Source organism: Leptodactylus fuscus, chromosome 4, assembly GCF_031893055.1.
Source record: "Leptodactylus fuscus isolate aLepFus1 chromosome 4, aLepFus1.hap2, whole genome shotgun sequence".
Lineage (NCBI taxonomy): Eukaryota > Metazoa > Chordata > Amphibia > Anura > Leptodactylidae > Leptodactylus > Leptodactylus fuscus.
In genome coordinates, this window is record NC_134268.1 from 215267662 (window position 1) to 215285287 (window position 17626).

At 47.4% G+C, this 17626-nt stretch overlaps 1 protein-coding gene across 2 annotated transcripts; it reads left to right on the forward strand.

Moving 5' to 3' along the window:
• The first annotated feature begins 1001 nt into the window (after window positions 1-1001).
• Window positions 1002-15609, forward strand: MIOS (meiosis regulator for oocyte development). 2 transcript variants are annotated; one of them, XM_075271783.1, is made up of 11 exons: window positions 1002-1023; window positions 3303-4624; window positions 6177-6275; window positions 6512-6769; window positions 7054-7223; window positions 8250-8315; window positions 8771-8929; window positions 10869-11021; window positions 12622-12826; window positions 14448-14577; window positions 15137-15609. In XM_075271783.1, exons 2-11 carry the CDS (start codon window positions 3322-3324, stop codon window positions 15231-15233), a joined length of 2640 nt encoding a protein of 879 aa, XP_075127884.1. In that variant the 5' UTR covers window positions 1002-1023; window positions 3303-3321; the 3' UTR covers window positions 15234-15609. The 2 variants fall into 2 exon arrangements, with proteins under 2 accessions (XP_075127884.1, XP_075127883.1); XM_075271782.1 differs by lacking the exon at window positions 1002-1023 and adding an exon at window positions 1039-1135.
• Window positions 15610-17626: the final 2017 nt, after the last annotated feature.

The window sequence follows — 17626 nt, forward strand, 5'->3', positions numbered from 1 at the left end:
GTCCCAGCATCTTCAGACGTGCGCTGTATCTCTATTCACTTCCAGTAGTGAGGGAGCCATTGTTATTTTTGATGGCACATACCTAGGCCTAGCCTTAGGGATCTGATAGCTTAACCCCTTGAGCACCAGACCAATTTTGCTTTCCAGTAAAAACCTTTTTATTATCAAGTAGACAAAGCCAAACAAGGCCATGTTGTTTATAGAACGAGTAGTTTTTGCCCTATTTTTTATTATTAATATTGCCGTAATTATATAATTTTCTTTAAATCCAAAATTAGGAAATAGCAGCGTTTCCATAGGTATAAATAACATGTTGCAATTTAAAACAACAACACAACGAATCGCAGCATTTCTGCAGCAGATTTTTTCTGCAATATGTGAATGGGGTTAGCCGGAATCCCATCCGCTTTGCAGGTCATGTAAAATGCTGCGTTTTTGCAATGTTGGGCCACGTTCTTAACCACGTTTTTATTGCTGCACTTCAACAACAGACTCAATATCTGTAGACAGCCCTGGGCTCCTTCACCGGACCCTGATCTGTCCATCGATGGATGTGATAGCTGCCTAAACAGTGCAAATAAAACAGGGAGCAAAACTAGTGCAAATAAAACATGGAGCTGTTGCCAAAAGCAATCAGATCACAGCTGTAATTGATTAAAAAATGAAAGCTGCAACCTGATTGGCTGCTATATGTGGCTATTCAACTCCTTCAACTAAGTCCTGGAGCCGTGGCCATTAGCAACCAATCAGATGTCAGCTTTCATCCGTGCAGGACATGATGGAAAATGAAAGCAGGAAGCTGATTGGTTGCTTTGGGCAACCAATTGATTACATGTACAAGGCCCATACTGTCTTTATAATAGCTATAATGATAATAGCCAGCACTCTATAGGGGAATAGACTCTATAATGTCCAGGGCTAGCAGATTAAAGTCACACCCGCAAGTTTCTGACTCATTATATTTAGCTATTTGATTAACCACGCCTCTTAGCCGGAACGTGAGCGACGTGATGACGTAGTGACGTAAGTTTCACTTGTGCTGGGTCAGATTTAGAAGCGGACGGGGTTGTCCTGTATCACCGGTGACACCTGGCCGCTCCGGGGGCGGCGGGGCCTGCTGCTCATCCCGAGGAAGGTAACAACATGGCTCTAGTGCTGCAGCTGCGACACACCCGGAGACTGCAAGGAATGCTGGGACTTGTAGTTTCACCGTGGCTGCCATTATGGCTGTATAATATCTGCAGGGTCACGTAGTCTGTGTGTAATTCTATGTATATAGTTATATATGTGTCCTGGAGTATATAGCTATCTGTACTATGGAAGGTTCACTGCAGGAAAACTGCTCAGCGCTCACTATACATACACTGTATTATACTCCAGAGCTGCACTCACTATTCTGCTGGTACAGTCACTGTGTACATACATTACATTACTTATCCTGTATTATACTCCAGAGCTGCGCTCACTATTCTGCTGGTACAGTCACTGTGTACATACATTACATTACTTATCCTGTATTATACTCCAGAGCTGCGCTCACTATTCTGCTGGTGCAGTCACTGTGTACATACATTACATTACTTATCCTGTATTATACTCCAGAGCTGCGCTCACTATTCTGCTGGTACAGTCACTGTGTACATACATTACATTACTTATCCTGTATTATACTCCAGAGCTGCGCTCACTATTCTGCTGGTGCAGTCACTGTGTACATACATTACATTACTTATCCTGTATTATACTCCAGAGCTGCGCTCACTATTCTGCTGGTGCAGTCACTGTGTACATACATTACATTACTTATCCTGTATTATACTCCAGAGCTGCGCTCACTATTCTGCTGGTACAGTCACTGTGTACATACATTACATTAGTTATCCTGTATTACACTCCAGAGCTGCGCTCACTATTCTGCTGGTACAGTCACTGTGTACATACATTAGTTATCCTGTATTATACTCCAGAGCTGCGCTCACTATTCTGCTGGTACAGTCACTGTGTACATACATTACATTACTTATCCTGTATTATACTCCAGAGCTGCGCTCACTATTCTGCTGGTGCAGTCACTGTGTACATACATTACATTACTTATCCTGTATTATACTCCAGAGCTGCGCTCACTATTCTGCTGGTACAGTCACTGTGTACATACATTACTTATCCTGTATTATACTCCAGAGCTGCGCTCACTATTCTGCTGGTACAGTCACTGTGTACATACATTACATTACTTATCCTGTATTATACTCCAGAGCTGCGCTCACTATTCTGCTGGTACAGTCACTGTGTACATACGTTACATTACTTATCCTGTATTATACTCCAGAGCTGCGCTCACTATTCTGCTGGTGCAGTCACTGTGTACATACATTACATTACTTATCCTGTATTATACCCCAGAGCTGCGCTCACTGTTCTGCTGGTACAGTCACTGTGTACATACATTACATTACTTATCCTGTATTATACTCCAGAGCTGCACTCACTATTCTGCTGGTACAGTCACTGTGTACATACATTACATTACTTATCCTGTATTATACTCCAGAGCTGCGCTCACTATTCTGCTGGTGCAGTCACTGTGTACATACATTACTTATCCTGTATTATACTCCAGAGCTGCGCTCACTATTCTGCTGGTACAGTCACTGTGTACATACATTACATTACTTATCCTGTATTATACTCCAGAGCTGCGCTCACTATTCTGCTGGTGCAGTCACTGTGTACATACATTACATTACTTATCCTGTATTATACTCCAGAGCTGCGCTCGCTATTCTGCTGGTACAGTCACTGTGTACATACATTACATTACTTATCCTGTATTATACTCCAGAGCTGCGCTCACTATTCTGCTGGTACAGTCACTGTGTACATACATTACTTATCCTGTATTATACTCCAGAGCTGCGCTCACTATTCTGCTGGTACAGTCACTGTGTACATACATTACTTATCCTGTATTATACTCCAGAGCTGCGCTCACTATTCTGCTGGTACAGTCACTGTGTACATACATTACATTACTTATCCTGTATTATACTCCAGAGCTGCGCTCACTATTCTGCTGGTGCAGTCACTGTGTACATACATTACATTACTTATCCTGTATTATACTCCAGAGCTGCGCTCACTATTCTGCTGGTGCAGTCACTGTGTACATACATTACTTATCCTGTATTATACTCCAGAGCTGCGCTCACTATTCTGCTAGTGCACATTAATACTTTAAATTTATTTGTATTATGATCTTTGTCGTTAATTTACATATTTTTTGGGTTTTTTTCTTTTAGTTTTTGCTGACCTATAACCATGAGTGGGTCTAAGCCGGACATCCTGTGGGCCCCCCATCACGTGGACCGGTTTGTGGTGTGCGACTCTGAGCTCATCCTCTATCACATTGAATCCAGGGCCAATGACAACTCTGAGCTGAAGGCCGGATCGTTACGACTCTCAGAAGAGACCACCGCCACCCTCCTGGCCATAAACTCTGATACCCCTTATATGAAATGCGTTGCTTGGTATCCAAAATATGACCCCGAATGCCTCTTGGCCGTGGGCCAGGCTAACGGCAGGGTAGTACTGACCAGCCTGGGCCAAGACCACAACTCTAAATGCAAAGATCTGATTGGTAAGGAGTTTGTCCCCAAACACGCCCGGCAGTGCAACACCCTTGCCTGGAACCCCCTGGATAGCAATTGGCTGGCGGCGGGCTTGGACAAGCACAGGGCTGACTTCTCGGTATCGATTTGGGATATCAGCAGTAAGTACGCCCCTGACATCACCGTCCCCATGGAGAAGGTCCGCCTTTCGACTGGTGACAACGAAACGAGCTTGGTGGTGACGAAACCGCTGTATGAGCTGGGCCAGAATGACGCCTGTCTATCCCTCTGCTGGCTTCCTAGGGACCAGAAGCTCCTGCTGGCCGGGATGCATCGTAACCTGGCCATATTTGACCTTCGAAACACCAACCAGAAAATCTTTGTCAACACCAAAGCGGTGCAAGGCGTGACGGTGGACCCCCACTTCCACGACAGGGTGGCCTCTTTCTTTGAAGGCCAAGTGGCCATCTGGGACCTTCGAAAGTTTGAGAAGCCGGTGCTGACTCTTACCGAGCAGCCAAAGCCGTTGAGCAAAGTAGCCTGGTGCCCGACACGGACGGGGTTACTCGCCACCTTAACCCGGGACAGTAATATAATCCGCCTGTACGATATGCAGCACACCCCCACACCCATCGGGGACGAAACGGAGCCCACCATCATCGAAAGGAGCGTCCAGCCCTGCGATAACTACATCGCCTCCTTCGCGTGGCACCCCACCAGTCAGAACCGGATGGTAGTAGTCACCCCCAACAGGACCATGTCAGATTTCACTGTGTTCGAGCGCATTTCTCTGGCCTGGAGCCCTAACACGTCGCTGATGTGGGCGTGCAGCCGACAGCTCTATGAATGTACGGAGGAAGGGAAGGACAGCTCTCTAGAGAGGGACATCGCCACCAAGATGAGGCTCCGGGCCTTGTCACGCTACGGCCTGGACACGGAGCAGGTCTGGAGGAACCACCTGCTGGCGGGCAATGAAGACCCTCAGCTCAAGTCTCTGTGGTACACCTTGCACTATATCCTTAAAATCGTCACCAGATAGGTCGGTACGGTTATGATTAGTTAGGCTAGGACTAGATGGCGACTTTGGTCGTGCAACGCTTACGCTAGGTTCACACTAATGTTCGGGGACTCTGTTCTCCATGTGACCATGCGAAGTGATGCCACCATGACCCTAAAATCTCCCCAATGTCACCCTATAACCCTAGCCCACTTGACAGATATTTTGCAGAAACTTCACAGGGCCGATGCCGCAGTAGGTGCAGGGACTTCTGTAAGCCCCATGGAGCAGTCTTGTGCGGTTTATCACATACGGATACCATAAATATCGTGTGAGAACGCTGAGAGATCCGCGTACCTAGAATGAAGGCGTTGCGGCATTTAGTATATGGCTATACTGAAAGCGTAACGTCACATGAGGGCTCTATGGCGCCACCTACTTCAGCAATTTTATAATGCATAGTGACAGGTTTTCTTAAAGGAATCCTATCACTGGATTCCTTTTTTCTTCTCCCGAACACGTAGGAATAGCCTTAAGAGAGGCTATTCTTCTCCTATCTTTAGATGTCTTCTCCGTGCCGCCGTTAAGTAGAAATCCCGGTTTTCTTCAGTATGCAAAGGAGTTCTCTCGCAGCACTGGGGGCGGGCCCCAGCACTCAAACAGCAGTGGAGGCGTCCCCAATGCTCCAGCACCGCCTCCATTTTCGTCTGGAACGGCCTCTTCCGGAGCTGGGTTTCAATCTTCTAGGCCTCAGGCAGAGCCGACTGCTCATTCCTGGGTCACAAGAAAATGGCCGCTTACACAGTAGGCAGTTGTAAGCGGCCATATTCTTGTGGCCGGCAGGCATGCGCAGTCGGCTCTTCCTGAGGCCTAGAAGATTGAAACCCAGCTCCGGAAGAAGACGCGTGAAGAGCCCTTTCCTGAAGATGGAGAGTTCTCTCGCAGTATTGGGAACGCCCCCAGTGCTGCGAGAGAACTCCTTTGCATACCGAAGAAAACTGGGATTTCTACCAAATGGCCGCGTGGAGAAGACATCTAAAGATAGGAGAAGAATCGTCTTTCTTAAGGCTATTCCTACATGTTAGTCAGAAAAAAAGGGAATCCAATGATAGGATCCCTTTAAGGCTGAGGCTCCACATTGTAATGCCCAGACCCCCTACTGATCAGAGCTGCATTCCCAATGCTATGTATGGTACGACGCTGTGCTTGGTATTCCGTATTGGCGTCAGCTGATTGGTGTCGTATCCCCAGCGATCACAGTATAGGTGTCCTGGAAAGCCCTATAGGCTAAGGCCATGCATTGCAGCAAAACCAGTGTATATCTCCCCCCCCCCCCCCCTCCCCCCGATTGGCCTCCGCCGTAGATTCTCCCATAAATGTAGGGGACAAATGAATGATTTTTGGGGGTCTGCTGGGATTCATCCTCAGAATGTGTGACCGTTATTCATAGCACGGTCCTATAAGACATTAGTCCCGGCCTGTTCCCCCACCAGCCACTAGGGGCAGTAGTGATCTGCTGTATACCGTAGTCTATGACTTTTGCGCTGTTTTCCTATACCTCTTGATACTTATGAAGCAGTACGCCGAAGACATCGACCAGAAATCTTCAAGTAACAAAGGGTCGCTGGTTTATGCCGGGATCAAGGCAATTGTGAAATCCTCATTGGGTAAGACGATGTTATGGACTGACCTATGGTTATCTTATCTCCATAGATAAGCGGCGCCAGACAGTAGTTGATACAACTGTAGCAAACACTCACCTGTAGAAAGTCTGCGCAAGAAGTATCTCTGCCCCCTGACGACGAAGATCTAGCAAGTTATTGCACAGAGATGACCCTTCACGTCCACAGATGTAATGATATATTCGGTATATATGTATAAGTGTCGCTACATTGTCTTACAGGGGCGACGGAGAGTGTCCGGAGTAGCTGGAGCGGCTCTGACCGCCAGGCGGACGCGGTCCATTACGTCAGCGAGGAGCGCAGTTTGGCGCTGCAGCTTTGCGGCTGGAGAAAGAAAGGGTCGGACACAGATATCGGACCGTTCCTGAACTCGCTGGAACAGGAAGGCGAATGGGAGAGAGCGGCGGCCATCGCGTTGTTTAACCTGGATATCCGTCGGGCCATCCAGATCCTGAATAAGGGGGCGTCCACTGGGAAAGGTAGGGGGCGCCACGTCGCCTAGACCATCACCAGATAAATCCAGTTTTTCTTCTTTGGCTCATTTAATACATCAACGCAGTCTTGAATTTGCAGCTGTCTCAGTAGGGGCCTTGGTGCTGCACCTCTAGGACGGGGTAGGGAACGCACGGCTCTCCAGCTGTTGCAAAACTACAACTCCCAGCATGCATACTTGCTCTGCTGTTCTTGGAACTCCCGTGGAAGGGATTGGAGCATGATGGGAGTTATAGTTTTCTTTTAGTAATGGCTTGCCTTCATTTTGCAGGCGATCTGAATCTCAACGTTGTAGCGATGGCGCTTTCTGGATACACAGATGAAAAGAATTCCCTGTGGAGAGAAATGTGCAGCTCCCTGCGAAACCAGCTGAGTAACCCTTACCTCGCCGTCATGTTTGCGTTCCTCACCAGTGAACCCGGCAGCTATGACACCGTTCTGGTAGGTCGGTCAGTCATACGAAGTCATAAAAGGGGTTAATGCAAACTAAAGTCTTACACATATTAAGTTATTTGTATCTTAAAGGGACCAAATCTCTTGTCACCTTTTAGTGGTGGTAGGAAGGGTCCTATGACATGTCCCCTTTTATGGTGGGCTTGGTCTCATAATATAGACATCACCCATCACATACCTCTTGCTGCCTCTGCTTCATAGCTCTCTCCTCCATCACTGTATCTGAAGGGATAATGTTTCACATGCTGGGCAGCCATATGTGCAGTGTTCGGTGAGCAGCAGATCAGTAGAGCTGTGTTATATGAATTGTCATTACAGACCCAACTTATACCTTGTCATAGAGAGGCAGGCAGCTGTAAGTAGACACCATGGGGCAAACAAACTAAAACTGTACAACTCTTAGACAGTTTTAAACTGCACCAAATTTTCCAAAGTGTCTACTGCTGTGTGATAAATCTGGTGCACTTTTACATTACGTCTGGTCTAACTTTAGACCACATTTCGGCTTAGTTTACAACACAAATTTGACGCAGCGGTTGACATCTTGGCACAACTTCGGAAATTCTGGCCCCAAGTCCTGCCCACATGTCATACGAGGATGTCTAAAACAGACAGAAAATACGGTATAAGGCACGTACACCAGTTTTTGTCCAAATTTTAGCAGCTTTCTGGTGCACATTTATTAGTTTATCTGCCCCCCAATATCTCTGATTGGGGAGAACAATGATGGGATCCATAGTATTTCACTGGTGAGCAAGCCCTGGTAGCATCAAAACAAGGGTCCTGCACAGGATAATGGCAAATCACCTCCGACCCATGTGGTTTCACCAGATGATACCAACCAGCCACATGTAGGTCCTAAATTTTTCGGAAGGTCAGATCCATTGGGTTCTATTGACCCAATGAAGGACAAAGGAGTCTCTTTGGCTTCTCAGACCACTATATAGAGGGGGGAGGGGACATTCAGGTTTCTTGTCTGTACTAACTAATGTCCGGCTTTCCATGTTGTTTCAGTTTGAATGCACTATGGCCGTGAGGGATCGGGTGGCCTTCGCCTGCTTGTTCCTAAATGACGCTCAGGTGAGATATTAAGGATTAAAGAGGATTTCTGTGAGTTAAATATTGATGATCTACCCTTAGGCTAGGACACCGGTATCTGATGAGTGCGGACCTGATACCAATGACCCCCACAGATGGGTATGTGAAGAGTCTGCAGTGTTCAGGTGAGTGCTGCGGCCTCTTCACCGAATACCAAGCACAGCGCTATACATCGTATAGTGGCCGTTCTTGGTATTGCAGCTCAGCCCCTCTCACTTGAATGGGTCTAAGCTGTAAATAAAGCAGCTGATCTATGTTGGTCCCAGATGTCAGCTCCCCACCCCCACAATGACCTTTTGTTGAGATAGGTCATCAATATTTAACTCTTGACAACACCCCAAATGATGGATTTGTGCCCCATGGGGTAAGCGATATCTCTGCAGCGCCAGAGGTTTGATCTCTATGGAGTCGTTCAGACGGTCCTTCGTTTGTTTCAGCTAATAAAATACATTGACAAGCTGACTCAGGACATGAAGGACGTCGGGAACCTTGAGGGGATCGTCCTGACCGGGCTGACGAAGGACGGCGTGGACCTGATCGAGAGTTATGTGGATAGGACAGGTGACGTTCAGACGGCCAGTTACTGCATGCTGCAGGTCAGTACTCCCTGTACTCTGTATATTACATACTCACCCTGATCTCTGCACACTTCTGTATTGTCCCTGACACCGTGGAGGAGATACAGCCTCCAGCAACGTCCTTCTAGTCCAGTATCTGGGATTGCTGAGGTGTCTGCTTATGTGAACTATTTATTTATTTTATTCCACAAAGATGAGACCTCCAGATGGCGCGCTTCACCTGCCACAGACTACACTTTTTAGGCTGAAGCCCCACAGCGGTTTGTTTGAGCCAAAGCCAAGAATGGCTACAAGGGAATGGAAAATGTACAGGAAGTCTGGAAGTTCTTCTTCTTCTTCCGTCTGCTCAATCCACTCCTGGCTTTGGCTCTAAAAAACGCACCAAAATCTGCAATAAAAAACAGCCAGTTGTCCACAATGTGGGACCTCAGCCTTAGGCTCCATTCACACACAGTAACGTTGGCGTTTTTTGTGCTTATTTTGGCACTTTGCGCCGCGTATACGCCGCGTTTGCGCCGTTTAACGCGACCGCAAAATAGCGTGGCGTTAACGCGGCGCTATGTGCCAAAATAAGCACAAAAAACGCCAACGTTACTCTGTGTGAATGGAGCCTTAAAGAGGACCTTTCATCAGATCGGGCACATGCAGTTCTATATACTGCTGGAAAGCTGACAGTGCGCTGAATTCAGCGCACGGTCAGCTTTCCAGCAGTATATAAAACTGCATGTGCCCGATCTGATGAAAGGTCCTCTTTAAAGGGATCCTATCATTGGATACCCTTTTTTTTTTTTTTTTTCTCGATAACACGTAGGAATGGCCTTAAGAAAGACTATTCTTCTCCTACCTTTAGATGTCTTCTCCGTGCCACCATTTGGTAGAAATCTGTGTTTTCTTTGGTATGCAAATGAGTTCTCTTGCAGCACTGGGGGCGGTCCTCAGCGCTCAAATAGCACTGGGAGCGTCCCCAAGGCTGCGAGAGAACTCTCCAGTGCCGGCTAAATCTTCTTCTGGAACGGCCTCTCCCTGTGTCTTCTTCCGTCCTGGGTTTTCAATTTTCTGGGCCTGGGCCCGAGCCAACTGTCGCATGCCCGGATTACAAGAAAATAGCCGCTTACAGCATAAGCAGCCATTTTCTTGTGGCCCAGGTATGCGCAGTCGGCTCGGCTTGAGGACCGAGGCCTAGAAAATTGAAAACCCAGGACAGAAGAAGACGCACAGAGAGGCCGTTCCAGAAGAAGATGGAGGCAGCGCTGGAGAGTTCTCTCGCAGTATTGGGCCCGCCCCCAGTGCTGCAAGAGAACTCATTTGCATACCAAAGAAAACCGGGATTTCTACCGAAAGGCGGCGTGGAGAAGAAATCTAAAAGTAGGAGAATAGTCTTTTCTTATGTGTTATCGAGAGGATCCCTTTAAAGCATTTTTTCAGGACACGCCTATTGGGATAGGTTAATATGTGATTTTCTAGAAGTCCACAACCCTGGATCCTACTGATCGATGCCTCTTGTGCACTGAATATCAAACATTTCATAGGAGCAGAGCTTTGTATTACAGCTCAGACCCATTCACTTGAATGAGACTGAGCTGCTGCCGTGCCATGTGATTGATTCAGGTAACGGCACAGGGAAGAGGCCTCGGCTCTCCTGAGGGCTGCACTTCTCCATGCAGGACTTTGCGTCCGTCCAAAAAAAAAAAAAAAGAGGAGAGGCTGTAAAGACACCAGTGGATTGCTTTAAAAACCCATTGAATTGACTGTTTGCAAACCGTTCCCAATCTGTTTTTCTGCCATTTCGGCGGGTATGTGACGGACAAGTGTGGACACCCCCTAACAGGAAGGGTTAATAGGAATTGCACTATAGTAGTGTGGTGTCCTCAGTTGCCAAAAACCCTGAATTCTTTGTAAGGATGTTGTAATGGGGAAAAAGTATCTGAATTTTTATTTATTTTTTTTTGCTATGTAGGGATCCCCGTCTGATGTTCTGAAGGACGAGCGGGTCCAGTACTGGATAGAAAACTACAGGAACCTGCTGGATGCATGGAGGTTCTGGCATAAGAGAGCCGAATTCGATATTCATCGGAGTAAACTGGATCCCAGCTCCAAACCTCTTGCCCAGGTTGGTATCAAGAATAATAATAAGAATTATACTACATTTATTATTAACTAGCAAAACCCGCGACTGCGTCCGCGGCTCGGGTTCCCGCCCTGCTCAACACACCTGGAGCGCGCACCCCCCACCCCCCATTGCCTTGCAGCCGTCGCAATCCCGGCCTCCCCTTCCCACCTCCAAAACGCGTCCTCAGCTTCCTGTGGCCACCCTCCCTGCGACCCCAACCAACCGCCGACCCTAACCCCGCCACCCTCCACAACACCAACCTGACTCCACCCCCCCTCGGGACCCCGACCAACCCCCTTCCCAAGGACCCACTCCCGCCCCACCCCCACACAGCATCTGCGGTCATGCACAGCGGATGCCGGGCAGTCTGTGGGTTTGTGAAGTACGCTGCAGCTTCAGTGTGTGAACTTCGCTTCTCACCCGGACTTCCCTGGCGGACTTACCGTTCCGCGCACCGGCCTCCACCGATGCTGGCACGTGCGGCACTTCGCATATGCGCCGCCATGTAATTTGTCTCGCTTGGCGGCCGGCTTGAGATGCGATAGCTCCGCCCCCTGTAAAGGCCGGTCCAGTCTTAGCCCAGCGTGATGGCTCTGCGGCCGGCGTGAGTCTCTCCAGCTCCGCCCGCTCCATCATTTGCTCCAATTGCAGTTCAGCATCATCTCAGGTCCGTGCTTGCGGTTGGGAAACCCGGGAACCTGCGGGCATGGTAAGGCGCCTATATTTCCTTCCGGGCGCCATTCCAGGTGTGAAATCTCACTGTAATCCATTCGGCCCTTTGACTGTGATTGGGAGCAAACATCCAAACCCATTATAATATTAGCAGGATTAAAAAAAAAAAAAAATGGACACTGAAAAACTGTAAGATCTCACTGATCCTATATAAAGCTATATATACTATATCACCCCTATATACTATAGTGAACAGAGTAACCAGGACCGGTAGGATACCTCCATCAATAGCCATTGGAGCTCCCCCCTCTACTTACCCGTTATGATTGGTCTTTCCTTAAAGATGACCTTTCACCTCTTGGGGCACATGCGATGTAATACACTGCTAGAAAGGCAACAGGGCGCTGAATTCAGTGCACTATCGGCTTTCCCGTTCTCTGCTGGTACCGTAGCTCTTCAGCGTCAGACAGACAGTCTGTTACATTGCGGTTTTTATTAGACTCCTCTTGTTGACGTCACGGCCAGGTTTCGTGACCTCATCGTACCCTATATCACTCAGACCTGGTGTACACAGCCTTCTATATGTGCCCATAGGGGTGTGATCATGTGACCAGTAAAACCGGCTATAGATCATGTGTGACCCTTCACCTAAAAAGCCTCAATACTATTAGGGCTAGTTCATACAAGTTTTTGGCAAGCCGATTTTGTTGCAGAATCCGCCTGCCAAAACGGCTCCCATTGACTTCCATGGGAGCGAGCCCTGCTACATTGCACTAACCTATATGCACATGGCTTGTCTAGGCTGGATAGAATTCTAGTATTAGGTCTGTCCATTCACTGACAGCAAGCAGACATCATGGTGAGGACACATAAACATAGTAAGCGGCAGTGCTGAGAACTTACTTGGTTGGATTTTCTTTCCTTGCAGGTATTTGTGAGCTGTAATTTCTGTGGGAAATCCATCTCGTACAGCTGCTCCTCCGTACCGCACCAGGGCCGAGGATTCAGTCAGTATGGAGTCAGCGGATCGCCAACCAAGTCAAAGTTCACCAGCTGCCCCGGCTGCCGGAAGCCTCTTCCCCGCTGCGCCCTGTGTCTTATTAACATGGGAAACCCGGTCTCTAGCAGTCCAGGTAACGCCTGCAAAATCCTAAATTATAGATCTAAGAGGGGTTTTCTGGAACGCTTTTAGCGGATAGGTTATCTTAAGGATGTCATCGGGTGTAGATCAGAGGGGGCCGACACCCAGGACCCCCCTCATAGGTCACATGGTCTGATTGCAGCTCAGTTCCATTCAGATGTAATACCAAGCACAGCCACTATACAATGTGCTGTGCTTGGTAAGGACTTACTAACCCTGCAGTCTCTGCAGCTGATAGGCCGGGGTCCAGAGGTAAGGATAGGTCCCAGAAAAATCCACTTTAGGCTGGGGCCTCAAATGGCGAATCCCATCCACACATCATGGAAAAATATGCGCAGTGGATACGCTGCAATTTCCAAAACGGTTGTGGTTTTGGAAAGTGCAGCATTATACCTACAACCCAGTTTCCCTATAAGTTTCGAGGAAACCCCTGCAAACTTTCTGTGGAAAGTGCTGAGTGACAGACCATGCTGCATTACTGCCGCAGTTATTCCAGCAGCATTTTTTTTTTTTTTCTTGCTGTGGCCTCAATGTTAATAAAACTTGAGAGGATTCTATCATTAAAATCATTTTTTTCTTGAACACACGTAGGAATAGTCTTAAGAAAGGCCATCCTTCTCCTACCTTTAGATGTCTTCTCCGTGCCACCCTTCGCTAGAAATCCAGGTTTTCTTTGGTATGCATATGAATTCTCTCGCAGCACTGGGGGCGGTCCTCAGCGCTCAAACAGTACTGGGGCGTCCCCAATGCTGCGAGAGAACTCTCCAGCGCCGCCTCCATCTTTGCCTGGAACGGCTTCTCTGCGCATCTTCTTCCGCCGCTGGCTTCAAACTTCTAGGCCTGGGGCCTCAAGCAGAGCAGACTGTGCATGCCCAGGCCACAAGAAAATGGCTGCTTACACAGTAAGTTGGTGTAAGTGGCCTGTGGGCATGTACAGTCTGCTCTGCTCGAGGCCTAGAAGTTTGACCCCACCACCCGTGCCGGAAGAAAACACAGGGAGAGGGCTGGAGAGTTTTCTCACAGCATTGTGGACGCCCCAAGTGCTGCGAGAGAACTCATTTGCATACAGACAAAAAACAGGATTTCTACCAAACAGCAGTGCGCAGACCTCTAAAGGTAGGAGAAGAATTGGCTTTAAGACATAATTTCTATGTGTGATTGAGAAAAAATGTGATTTTAATGATAGAATCCCTTTAATCTCTATAAAGCCAGAAGGAAAGTTTCTACAATGTTCTCATAGACTTTCTGCCAGAATTTTTCACTATTTCCAAGTTCTCTGATAGTGAATGCGAGGACTTTTGTCCATTCATAGTCAGCAACCCTGTATACGGCTCATGTCCCGGTCTCAGCTCATATATTTGGTGATGTGCTGAGCTCACAGAGCATTGTCCAGACTGGATACAATTTGGCCTCTGAATGACCACAGGAGTCTTCACAGTCGCTGACAGTGAGCAGACATCTTGAACGTTGTAAAAATTAGAAACACAAAGTGTATTAGAAAATCATTAGACAAGAGTTTAGTTACAGAAGCAGTAAATTCCTCCCCCCTTCTCCTTTTCATCATTATAACCTGGATGACCCCCCCCCCTGACCCGGATCTGTCCTCTACACAGGAGCGTCCAAGTCTGACGAGAAGGTCGACCTCAGCAAGGAGAAGAAAGTGGCGCAGTTCAACAACTGGTTCACCTGGTGTCACAACTGTCGGCATGGCGGTCACGCCGGGCACATGATGAGTTGGTTCAGGTGAGGGGGGGGGGAGCTACTTAACCACTTAGTGATCGGGTTATTTTCCCTGGTTCATGACGGGACACGTTCAAGTTTTTGAAATGTTTTTAAGTAATATTTTTTTAATATGACAATGTCGAACAGGAAAAAAACATAGGGGGAAATCTATTTCGTGTATTCGTAGCAATTCTTCAGATAGTTTTGTGTTGCTGGGACGGGGCTAGAACCTGTGTGTGGTCCATACTAGAGATGAGCGAGTACTGTTGGGATCAGCTGATCCGAACAGCACGCTCGCATAGAAATGAATGGACGTAGCCGGCACGCGGGGGGTTAAGCGGCCGGCCGCCGTCAAAGCAGAAGTATCAGGTGCATCCATTCATTTCTATGGAGCGTGCTGTTTGGATCGGCTGATCCCAACAGTACTCGCTCATCTCTAGTCCATACACTATCTAATGGAAAGAGAACCCAATCCCTGCAGAGGGTACGTCTGTGTCCCCTGGGAATAGCCCTGCTGCTGGCCCTGACCCCACAGGATAGTAGAGTTGTCTGCAGTCTCATTCTTGCCTATGTTTTGCAGAGATCACACGGAGTGCCCGGTTTCGGCCTGCTCCTGTAAGTGTATGCAGCTGGATACAACGGGCAACCTAATACCTGCAGAGACTGCACAGGCCTGAGTCTGAGCCGGGACAATGAAGACGGCCGCCCTGTTGTGTACAAGGAAATGTGATGGACAGCTAATATTACTGACAGTGTTAGAGCCATGAAGGATCGGAGTACGGACAGGAGGACTGTGATCTGCACAATGCAGCGTGGTACAGAAAATTGTATAAAAGTATAAATATATATTTTTAAAAGGGACATTCTCAGTTTCTGGATTCTTTCAATTCACAACTCCACATGCCTTTTACTAAGGCTGGCTATAGACTAGAGGGGGGAGGGGATCTGCAGTTCTGTTTCCCCAATTTATTGCCGATTGATAAGTCTTGTTACACCTAACTGAAAAATAATCTATGGAAATGCCAATCTGTTTCATTGTGTTTTATTCCTGCCTTAACTGTATCTGTATTATCACATGTGACTGTACAACTACAGCCATTGTCAGTTTACAGAATAAATCCACTTTATAAATAATTAACTTATACCGATTCTGTATTATACTCCAGAGCTGCGCTCACTATTCTGCTGGTACAGTCACTGTGTACATACATTACATTACTTATCCTGTATTATACTCCAGAGCTGCGCTCACTATTCTGCTGGTACAGTCACTGTGTACATACATTACATTACTTATCCTGTATTATACTCCAGAGCTGCACTCACTATTCTGCTGGTGCAGTCACTGTGTACATACATTACATTACTTATCCTGTATTATACTCCAGAGCTGCGCTCACTATTCTGCTGGTACAGTCACTGTGTATATACATTACATTGCTTATCCTGTATTATACTCCAGAGCTGTGCTCACTATTCTGCTGGTACAGTCACTGTGTACATACATTACATTACTTATCCTGTATTATACTCCAGAGCTGCACTCACTATTCTGCTGGTACAGTCACTGTGTACATACATTACATTACTTATCCTGTATTATACTCCAGAGCTGCGCTCACTATTCTGCTGGTACAGTCACTGTGTACATACATTACATTACTTATCCTGTATTATACTCCAGAGCTGCGCTCACTATTCTGCTGGTACAGACACTGTGTACATACATTACTTATCCTGTATTATACTCCAGAGCTGCGCTCACTATTCTGCTGGTGCAGTCACTGTGTACATACATTACATTACTTATCCTGTATTATACTCCAGAGCTGCGCTCACTATTCTGCTGGTACAGTCACTGTGTACATACATTACATTACTTATCCTGTATTATACTCCAGAGCTGCGCTCACTATTCTGCTGGTGCAGTCACTGTGTACATTACATTACATTACTTACCCTGTATTATACTCCAGAGCTGCGCTCACTATTCTGCTGGTACAGTCACTGTGTACATACACTCACCGGCCACTTTATTAGGTACACCTGTCCAACTGCTCGTTAACACTTAATTTCTAATCAGCCAATCACATGGCGGCAACTCAGTGCATTTAGGCATGTAGACATGGTCAAGACAATCTCCTGCAGTTCAAACCGAGCATCAGTATGGGGAAGAAAGATGATTTGAGTGCCTTTGAACGTGGCATGGTTGTTGGTGCCAGAAGGGCTGGTCTGAGTATTTCAGAAACTGCTGATCTACTGGGATTTTCACACACAACCATCTCTAGGGTTTACAGAGAATGGTCCGAAAAAGAAAAAACATCCAGTGAGCGGCAGTTCTGTGGGCGGAAATGCGTTGTTGATGCCAGAGGTCAGAGGAGAATGGCCAGACTGGTTCGAGCTGATAGAAAGGCAACAGTGACTCAAATAGCCACCCGTTACAACCAAGGTAGCCAGAAGAGCATCTCTGAACGCCGCACAGTACGTCCAACTTTGAGGCTACAGATGGGCTACAGCAGCAGAAGACCACACCGGGTGCCACTCCTTTCAGCTAAGAACAGGAAACTGAGGCTACAATTTGCACAAGCTCATCGAAATTGGACAATTGAAGATTGGAAAAACGTTGCCTGGTCTGATGAGTCTCGATTTCTGCTGCGACATTCGGATGGTAGGGTCAGAATTTGGCGTCAACAACATGAAAGCATGGATCCATCCTGCCTTGTGTCAACGGTTCAGGCTGCTGGTGGTGGTGTCATGGTGTGGGGAATATTTTCTTGGCACTCTTTGGGCCCCTTGGTACCAATTGAGCATCGTTGCAATGCCAAAGCCTACCTGAGTATTGTTGCTGACCACGTCCATCCCTTTATGACCACAATGTACCCAACATCTGATGGCTACTTTCAGCAGGATAATGCAATGCCATGTCATAAAGCTGGAATCATCTCAGACTGGTTTCTTGAACATGACAATGAGTTCACTGTACTCCAATGGCCTCCACAGTCACCAGATCTCAATCCAATAGAGGAGCATCTTTGGGATGTGGTGGAACGGGAGATTCGCATCATGGATG

Coding starts and splice junctions, on each gene's coding strand:
- MIOS (XM_075271783.1), top strand. CDS start 3,322: ATGAGTGGGTCTAAGCCGGACATCCTGTGGGCCCCCCATCACGTGGAC. Junction 6,276..6,511: donor AATTGTGAAATCCTCATTGG/GTAAGACGATGT, acceptor ATTGTCTTACAG/GGGCGACGGAGAGTGTCCGG. Junction 6,770..7,053: donor GGGGGCGTCCACTGGGAAAG/GTAGGGGGCGCC, acceptor TTCATTTTGCAG/GCGATCTGAATCTCAACGTT.